The sequence below is a fragment of the Monocercomonoides exilis genome (assembly GCF_001643675.1).
Source record: "Monocercomonoides exilis strain PA203 chromosome Unknown scaffold21-1407046, whole genome shotgun sequence".
Classification (NCBI taxonomy): Eukaryota; Preaxostyla; order Oxymonadida; family Polymastigidae; genus Monocercomonoides; species Monocercomonoides exilis.
Genome location: NW_027150566.1, coordinates 1,055,149 through 1,065,424, shown reverse-complemented (window position 1 = coordinate 1,065,424; position 10,276 = coordinate 1,055,149). Strand labels below are relative to the sequence as shown.

General features: G+C 33.0%; 1 protein-coding gene across 1 annotated transcript; it reads right to left on the bottom strand.

Annotated features, from left to right (window-relative positions):
* Positions 1 to 8,030: 8,030 nt before the first annotated feature.
* Positions 8,031 to 8,360, bottom strand: MONOS_1676 (uncharacterized protein; the record flags this gene model as incomplete). Its single annotated transcript, XM_067869631.1, has 1 exon — positions 8,031 to 8,360. The coding sequence occupies one exon, from the start codon at positions 8,358 to 8,360 to the stop codon at positions 8,031 to 8,033; it is 330 nt and encodes a 109-aa protein (XP_067727906.1).
* Between the last annotated feature and the right edge of the window lie 1,916 nt (positions 8,361 to 10,276).

Sequence of the window (10,276 nt, the reverse complement as noted above, 5' to 3'; positions counted from 1 at the left end):
TCAGCCTTTTCACTTTCCAATGTTCATTGGTTAGTATTCAAGAGAAATTTAAAAAGCGAAAATTTTGGAAGAAAAAAAGTTTTCAAAAAAATTAACACCCGTTTGCAAAAAATCACGTAATAATAATTTCTTTTGTTATTATCGGAGTTTGTTCTGTATCAATATTTAAAATCGTGTAATTCTTTATTTTTGTATTGAGTTATTTTTTAAATGGATTCTGATCTTTTATATGATTTAATGTCGGATCCTTAAAGAGAGATAAGCTCGACGAGTAAGTTACAAGACATGTTTCACAACGAAAATATGATGTGGTATTGGTTTCACATGGTTTTTTTCAAAGGCGAGGTTTTTGTGTGCAAGAAATGCCGAAGACGGATGACAATCCAAATGAATGATAAAAACTAAAGATATTGGAACTGTTCTTCATGCAAAATCAAAAAATCTGTTTTTGATGTGAACGTGTTTTCAAAAAGCAAAATTGGATTGGGAAAAACTCTTAGAACACTTTTGTGACAGTGGGTTTGAATTTCTATCAACAAAACTGCAGAATTGATAGGCATTAATCACAATACAGTTGCATTTTGGGTTAGCGTTTTAAGGGTTGTGTGCATGAAGATATGGAATTCGAAGCATATACATATTGGAGGAAAAGAAAAGATTGTCGAAATCGATGAGGCTGTTTGGCATCGCAGAAAGAATAGAAGAGGAAAAAGAAAGGAGCAAATTTGGCTATTTTGCGGAGTGGAAAGGCTTGACGGTAGTGGAGCAGGACCTCGAATTGTGATGATTGTTCTTAACAGATCAAAAGAAACACTCCTTCCAGTTATTCTTGAATACATTAAGCCTGAAACAATCATCATGAGCGATGAGTGGAAGGCATACGAATGCTTAAATACGTATGGATATGAACACAGAACAGTGTGCCACAAAAACAATTTTGTGGAACCGGAAACAAAAGTTAATAAAAAAACGATTAAAGATTTGTGGTGTTTGTTGCGAAAAGCATTCCCCCATCATGGAGTTCGAAAATCTTTCATTACAGATCACCTTGCAATGGTTTTGGTCAAAGCCTGGAAAGAATATAAAATATTTAAAATTTCGGAATTTGTTTGAGAAAAAGAGATTGAACATGAAAAAAAACGAGCATATTGAAAATGATTCGGAAAATTGCAAAGAAGAGTTGTCAACAACAGTTGATATAATTTATTTTGAAAACAACGAAGAAGAAGCATTGGGACTTTTACAATATATATATGCGTATGTGTATATGAATGTATTGATTTGATTATTCATAATTTTTATTTTTTTTAATATAGTTTTTTTGATAAGAAATTCAAATAATAATATTTTTTTTGTAATTCGGGAAAGTGTTGAAATATGAAACTTCATTTCAAAACAATCACAATTAAATTAAAAATAAAATAACAATTTATTATAGGTTTGGCTTACAACGCAAAAAATAATCCTTTTTCTTTTCTTTTCTTTTTAATTTTAGTAAAGTGTTGTTTAAAGTTCGAAATTCAGTTTTCATCTTTATCATTTTCCTGATGATGCTTTTCCTTAAAAAGTGAAAACAAAATTTATCTTCACATATGAATATTGAACTTTCATATTGTGCAAAATTTTTGCTTCAGGTGTTAACATTGATAAATTACACACTTTTGATTGACTTTTTTAAGATCAAAAAACACAATTAAAATGAGTCCATTTTTTGACATTCAAGAAATGTTGGAAAACTTGATGCTTCGATTTCAACGATGCATGTTTGCGGATATGAAAATCAGATTATTTTGAAATCTGAGAAAGCGAAACAAAGTTATGAGTGAAGCAATTTTTCAATGCTTTGTGCAAAAAAAGCAAGAAAGTCCGTATTTTCTCCCATATGTCTGAATTTTTTTGAAAAGTTCCTTTTATCAAATACTCAAAAAAAGAAAAATTTTCATATACCGATCAAATTTCTGTTCCCACTCACGAAACTACTCAATAACATCAATAACAACATTGTCAAGATCTTATATTCATGACAGAGATATTTGGTGAGTGGGAACAGAAATTTGATCGAAAAATGAAATTTTCATTTTATTTGAAAATTAAACAAAAGGAACTTTTCAAAAAAATTTTGACATATGAAAATATTCTTTGCCACGATTGCTGCGCATCAGCGCATACCATAGCATAAGCAAAACTCGACTCCAAAGCTCGACAATTTGATTCCCAAACTCGACAATTGTTAAAATTTATTTGAAAAGTTCTTTTTTTTTCAGATGTGAAAGAAAATTTGAATATTTTCGTCAAATTATCATTCCAACTCATTGACATTCACCAGAATAGAAACAAATGTTCGACATTGTTATGCTAATCATGCAGGTGAAATCTGGTTAGTTTGAATGAAAATTTGATGAAAATATACAAATTATCTTTCACACGAAAATTCAACTTAATGAACTTATCAATAAAAACTTTGACGTATCAACAACTTTGTGTATTTGGAGTGTTCACCAAGTTGAAGGAAGAAGACATAAAGGAACTGGTGATACAGACAAGAAAGATGAAATATGAAAAGAAGATGAGACGAATTGCTGAAAAGGTCGAAAGAAAAAAGGGAAGAAGAAGACAAGCTAGCTCGTTTAGAAAAAGCCGGATGTTTAGAGTGACCCCACAGAAAAAGAGAATGAACATTTCCTTAAAAGATCCTAGAAAAAAAGTGGTTGTTCATGCCATAGCATAGATCTGGTTGAATTTTGGAGCAAAGATTCCATCTGGTTGTGAGTTTGGCCGTGGAGATACAGATACGAATGTGTTAAACCTTCCAGTGGAGAATCACAAAGCGAATCTTTCAAGAAGAAGATGTCAAGAAAGGAAAAAGATTAATGTGTTTTCAAACAACATTTTTATTTGCGATCATTTTAATTCCCCGTGAAGCTTTTCCCCACATCCAGGAATAAAAAAAGAAGATAGAAAAGAAAAAGAACGGAAAGTGAAGAAGAACATAAATGAAAAGATGATTGAAAATGATAAAAGAAATGGATGAATTAGAAAAATTTAATCGAAAAAGATCAAGAAGATAAAAAAGAAGAAGACAAAGAGGATGATGATGATAATTATGAAATTGATGACGATGAAGATGAACAGGAAGAAATCAAGGATTTGATGTCAATGCAATTAATGGAAGCGCTGAACAGTGAGCAGCGGGTATTTATCCCCCAATACAAATACACATGGGTAATTAAATTTGAAATCATAACTTTTTTCAGGATATTGATTTTTCGAAGGTTGTTATTCACTGAATGGAGATTCGATATATAAAAGATAAATCTCATTATGCCCATTTTAAAAAAAAATGTTGAAGCTGAAATGAAGAAGAAGATTTGTTTAATTAGTGTTTACACTTCTCTATGTTTTTTTGTTTGCATTCAATAAAAATTCTCAAACAGAAATTTTTGAATGAAAAAATATGATTTCAAAAATAATCACCCAATATCCGGCTGAAATTAGAATGGACATAATTACATTATTTTGATATTATTACCATTTTTGTGAAGTTGAAAACGTGGGAACAGAAAATTGATGAAAACATGAAATTTTTATTTTATTTGAAAAATCAACAAAAGGAAGTTCATAAAAAGAATTAGCCTTATTAATAATTCACACCCAGAAAAAAGTTATAGTAACAAAAATAATCGCCCATATGTTTCACAATCCACTTTTATATATATGTTTGAAAATCTAATTCTTTGTTTTTGGAAAATCTCAATATGTATTATTTTTAAGAAAATAGAGAAAGAAAGATAACAAACAAAAGATTTATTGCAAAAAAGAAAAATGGTTGAAATTGTAATAAAATTTCCAATTCAATCATAAAAACTTTATTTGCAGATTTCGTTGAATAATCTTCATTTGTTCACATTAATACTTACTATTATTCAGAGTATATTTTCAAAATTTCATTTAAAGTTTTCTAAAGTAAATTTGAATTACTGAACCTGAAAAACACATGCATGAATGAATTCCTTTTTTATTTGATTCATTCTTCCTCTTCTTGGTATATTAGCTTTCACATGCGACCACATTCATTCGATTGTTTGCGTGTGAATGTATCTGTTTATTATATTCACAAAGCTTTTTGAGTGATTAACACTCTGGAGTTAGTAATCTTTTTTTTCAATTATGTTACAAGCAGACCACATGTCTCAATAAACAATTGCTGATTTGTTAATATTTTTTACAATATATTATAATGGTGATTGTTCATTTCTATTTAGAAGAAAGTCTTGTTTTTATTTCTTTTTCTATCCTTCTGTTTTTAATTCTATTTCGCCCAAAAGCCATTGTTGTTCTATTACTCTTTCCACGTTATTTTTGCTTTTTAGAATTAGAGTTTCGTCCTAATCTTCTGTTTTGTTGTTTCCCATTTTGAATGTATAATTCAGTTCGAAATAGTCTCAAATTCTTCTCACAAATTTCTTGTATTTTTCAATTGTTTTGCTTGATGGATTTGTTTCTTTCACTGTTTCATTTATCTCGTGTTTATTCCAGTAATGGTGACACAAGCTCATTGTTGAAAAAAGTGACATTTTATAATTACGAAAAACTGTTTTGAAGCTTCATGAAATATTCTTTTTAAGCACCTGGGTGATTATTTTTGTATCCAAATTTTTCCATTCAATAATTTAGGTTAAAATATTCGCTTTGAATATTGATTAACGAACACAGAAAAGTCATAACCTCTTTCAGAGATTAATTTTATTATATTATATTATATGGGTCATTCTTTTTGAAAAGTCGCAAATGTTTAATTTTCATATAATCAAAAATTTCATATCTTGATCAAATTTCGGTTCCCGCTCATGTAACTTTACCAAAGCGGAGTATATAATTTGACAACGCTATTTAACACATTCCTGTGAAGTTGTATGAGCGGGAACCGAAATATGATCAAGATATGAAATTTTTGATTTTTTTGAATATTAAACATTTGTGACTTTTCAAAAAGAATCACCCATGTTGTATTTTATTATATTTTATTTTATTTTATTTTATTTTATTTTATTTTATTTTATTTTATTTTATTTTATTTTATTTATTTATTTATTTATTTATTTATTCATTTATTTATTTTTTTCTTTTTTTTCTTTTTTCTTTTTTTCTTTTTTTTTTGAGGTTAAAATCGACACTAAATCAAATAAAAACTTTTGATTAATAGCTTTTATCATTATCAAAATTATTCTCATGATTGAATAACACTTTAAACTGTGAGTTAAACTCAAATAATATTGTTTGTGTGAAGAATATGAGATATCTCAAAAAGTATTTGAAAATGTAGTTTTGTCAATAACTACAATAGAAGAAACCTTTATAATTTTCCTCATAGCATATCCAAACAATGCAAACTCATTTGGTTTATCAAACTTTTATTTTCTTGAATCCAAAACAAAGAAAGGATAAACATTTGAAATTTCAAATAAACAGGATTTTGAGTTTCTCAGATTTAAAAATGAAAAATTTTTGCATTCATTCAATTACCACTATGTGAAGTGACAAAAGAAACATAAAACAATGACAAAATGACTGAAAAGACATTTATGATTTGGGTGATTATTTTTGATGTCATATTTTTTTAACAAAAATTTCGGTTCAAATATTTTCCCTAAATGTCTTTATTTTTTTGAAACGTTCCTTTTGTTTAATTTTCTTATAGAATGAAAATTTCATATTTCGATCAAATTTCCGTTCCCAATCATGAAAATTCACAAAAAATGAAATAATTACATTGTCAAGATTTTGTTTTCATAACAGCAAAATTTGGTGAGTGGGAACAGAAATTTGATCGAAATTTGAAATTTTTTCTTTATTTGAAAATTAAACATAAGGAACTTTTCAAAAAAATTTTGACAAATATCAAAAAAAGAACACTGAAAAATAAAAAGGCCCACAAAAGACATCAATATCTTTATATGATCAAAACATTTGTTATTAAAAAGGTTGTGAAAAATAAACAATTCGAATATATAATCTCTTTCCAAAGACTAACAATTTTGAAAAATCATCACCCCGAAAAAAGATATGATTTCAAAAATAATCACCCAATTTAAAATTTTTCATATGTTCATTTTCAATTAATTAATGAAAAATGGGTTATGTGGTGATCAATTTTTTATAGCATAAATACCACGGCACTCACGGCGCCGCCTGTCACTGACGTGATTTAAGTCAATAGTCCATTTTTTCAAATGTTTGTGTTTTTAACTTGTAAAAATATATTTAATAAAATTTTCTTTAGATGTAAATTTTTTTGAAAAGTGACATCAGATCAAAAATTAAACCCATGGAAGTTATTTTATTTTCACAAATCATTTCCATAATTCTTCCCAAAAACGAAAACATTCACTATAATGCTTATCAGTTCATTTCAAACCTTCTTGCAAGAAAAAACAATTTGGTTCAAAATATTATTTATCCAAGATTTTGATCAAAAAAAAAAATATTTTTTTAATGATAAATAAGAGTTTTATAATCTTGAACTGTTTAGCAATTGCTGCTTCATGAATTGTTCATGGTTTATTTGAATTCTTTTAAAGAACAAACAAATATCCTAATAATTGTTGAAGTTTATATTTATTCGGATTTTCTTTGTACTCAGAATGGATGTCTGCATGTTTTGGAATCAAATATGACTTACATAAGTTTTAATGAACAAAATAATAATCAAAACTGATGGTTTGTAACTTGTTTTTTATTTTATGATCTATTTTAATTTTGGATTTTTCATATTCACATTTTTTACACTCTTTCCCTAATACAAAAGTCCACACTAAGTTCATCTGGCGATACTGTAGTGCTCACGTCTCTCCTTTCGTTATGGACCTCTTTCCGCGCACAAGCAACAGCACAAAATTACTCTATCAAACACTATCTTTTCCTCAAGCCGTCACAACATCATAGAAAATTCCTCATCTGCTCTGTGCGGATTCTCCTTCTCCAGAAACTTGAAAAAAACTTTTTTCTCTTCCTCCTGCAATAAAATATATACAGCCTCTCCGCACTTCTTCATCTTTTGGACCTTCTGTTTCTGCCCTAACTCGGTTCCCTCCCTCTATTCTGCAGCACACGTCATGTTCCCGCATTGCCGCCTGCACAGAATAGCGTGCAAGCACTTTTCTCAGTGGAAAAAAGAACGCATGCAACAACATCTGCGCACCAAACACCTTTATTACAATGCTCTATGTTCTCTTCGCGCTGCCCGTTTGTTGCGTGATAAACTCTCCTGACACTTGCATCGACAACTTCACTGACCTCTGCACTCTCATCGTGTTATTCAGCACCACAACGCACACATACGTCTTCACGGCGTTTATCTTATTTCACTTCAAACACATTATTATATTCCACTCATCCTCATTCACCTCCCACTCTTTGTTCACATCATCAACAAAATCCTGCTCAACAACCTGCTTCATCTCCACTCTTTTCCACAAACTATTCAACTCCATCCCTTGTTTCCTCTCTATCCTTCTCCTTTTCTTTCTCTTTTTGTCTTTTCATCAACCGACTCCATCTCCTTCACAAACAGCACAGTTGCTGTGTTCTTTCTCCAAATTGCGGAACTTCCCCATCATCGGCTCATCTCAAATTCCTTCTCCATTAATACTGATCACGCACTAACATCTTTTATTCCTGCTGAAAACTCCCCAATCGTGAAATAAATTGCGAATTTTATCGTATTTGCTGGCACAAGAGAATGAACTCACACACACACACACACAAGCATCGGTTTCTTTCCATTCTGCGGCTCACCCAAGCAGATTCAGCGCATTGTCAAGATGAAAATAGCTTCACTCAATTGGAGCAGTTAAAAAATAAGCAACGTGATGATATCATTTCTCCTTCTCATCCTTTTAATGTTCTACCTGCTGCAACTTCGCAATCAGCGCAATTTCTTCTTCCTCATCACCACATTGACGACCATCTGCAAAAAAGCCACAAGAAGAAGAAGTGAAGGCGAGATGTATATTCTCTGATTCCTTCTTCTTTCACATTTGCATTGCAACCGGAGGATTCATAGGAATTTTCATTGAGAAATAGCAACAAACGCCATTAACAAGAAGAAACATCACTTCCTCATTGCTCGTCCTCTGCACTGCATTTGACTGCGTCAGCCTTCTCGGCCTCGGCCCTGGACCTGCTTTCGCTCCCGCCATCCAAACCTCCGACATCGCCATTCTCGCATACAACCTCATCCCTCTCTCCACATGCTTCGCCTGCGCCATCTGCCCTTTCACTTCAGTTTCACATCCAAGCAGATTCAAAATCAGCTTCAGCTCGACGTTATTCCAGATGTTGCACCCGCTCATTGCGCGCATGTCACTCAACGGTCCGTCATTAAAGTCAATCTTTGTATTTCTGGCGAAATCCCTTATTACTTCTGCACAAACTCCTTCAGCTCCACAACATTCGTCTCCTTTTTCACGCAAACACAAATTATCTTCCCTTCAATTGCACTCACCTTCACTTCTATCTTCCTCAAATGTACTCATTCGCTCAACGCTTGAGCATATGCTCCTTTGACTCTCCTCTTCCTTCTCCTCCTTCACCTTCTTCTTCAAGATATATTCGAAGTTATTCTATTTCTTCCGAGTCAAATACATCTATTCTTGTACACACAATAAAAACCAGCTTCCAGCAAATTTTCGTATTCCTCTTCAAACAGTTCTATTCATCCTTCTTCAGACACAACGGATTATCAAGCATCTTGTTATCCTTCTCAACACATCAAATTTCTTCATAAAAATCTTCAAAATCGGATAATTATGAGCCAAATTCAACGAAAAATGCATTTTCTCCTTCTCTTCCTTCTTCTGTTCCTTCTCTTTTCTTCTTCTTCTTCCTCTCCTCCATCATCCTCTTCAGCTCTCTAACTGTCTCCCTCGCTGCCTCTTCCTCTCTTTACCTATCAAACATAGACAAAAATCGGTTAATCGAAGAATTCATTGAAGAAGAAGAAGAGTCTTTATGCATCTTCGGAATCATTTCATTCACCAGCTCGTCTTCTTCTTCGCTTCTCTTCTCTTCTCTCGCTTCTCTCTCAACTTCTGTTTCATTCACATTGGAGCTATTCTTCTTCTTTTTCTTCTTTTCTTCTTCTTCTTCTTCTTCACTTTCTTCTTCTTCTTCTTCCCTTTCTCTTCCTCTCCATCGAGACTACCATCATCCCTCCACTTTCTCCTCCACAGGTTGTGTCCCCTGCAAATGCGCTCACCTCCATTCTCCAAGTCTCCTACGTCACAACACCATGCTTTAGTACAAACTGCAAATCAATCGAATTCCCCAGTAGCTCTGCTAACGTCTGTTTTCGCTAAATGTTTTCTTTCTCTGTGCCAAATCTCTTGAACTACGTGAAGAACGACTCAGCCACCTTTGCTGTTCGCACCTCAACCTGTCTCTTATCATCCAACTCCGTTAACAACGTCTCCGCATCAAACGCGCGATCAAATACACTCACAAAAGAATGTACTCACATTGTCACCATGTAATTGCTCAAAATCTCTTTCACGTTGCATTCTTCTGCTCTGCCATATCGCCTCAATTCTCTCCTCCATTATCGTCTTCATTTTCTCCGAATCATCCGTGTGACGTCCCAACAGACGCTGCCACTCCTCAAAACAGTATCCGTTGATGCAGCAGGTCGTATAAGGTCGCATGACTCATCAACTCCGACAGTCTGCTGAAGATCCCACAACCAAACTTGCGCTCCTCTGCTTTGTTCCCGAAACATTCGATATGCACACAAAACTCATCTAAAAAGCCTTCCACAATCGTCTGCTTCATCCTAACCGCACCCAGTTGCATATTGAACCAAAATCTCGCACGGCTCAAGCAATGACTGCTTCTTCCGTGTTGTGCTTCTGCTGTATCTCCACCCGTTGACTCACGACGATACATGACTTCTTGGCAGTATCATGTTCAGTTCGTCCAACACAGTCACAAACCGCTTATCCACTAAGCACACACATCATTCGTTGACTGCCTTGTTGGATCAGAACACTTCTCTTCAGCTCACCATCAGATTAAACCACAACGAATATCACGCTCTTTTATTTAAATTCTTCTTCATTCACTATAACCTCTTCCTCATCTCGCTCATCGAGCACATCCAGAGACTGAACCACATCCTCCATCCTCAGCCCCACCACATGCATCCCCTTCTCCACAATCTACACCACTTCACACACTGCCACCATTCTTTCCGGAACTTCGTCGTCCATCTTCACCACCACAC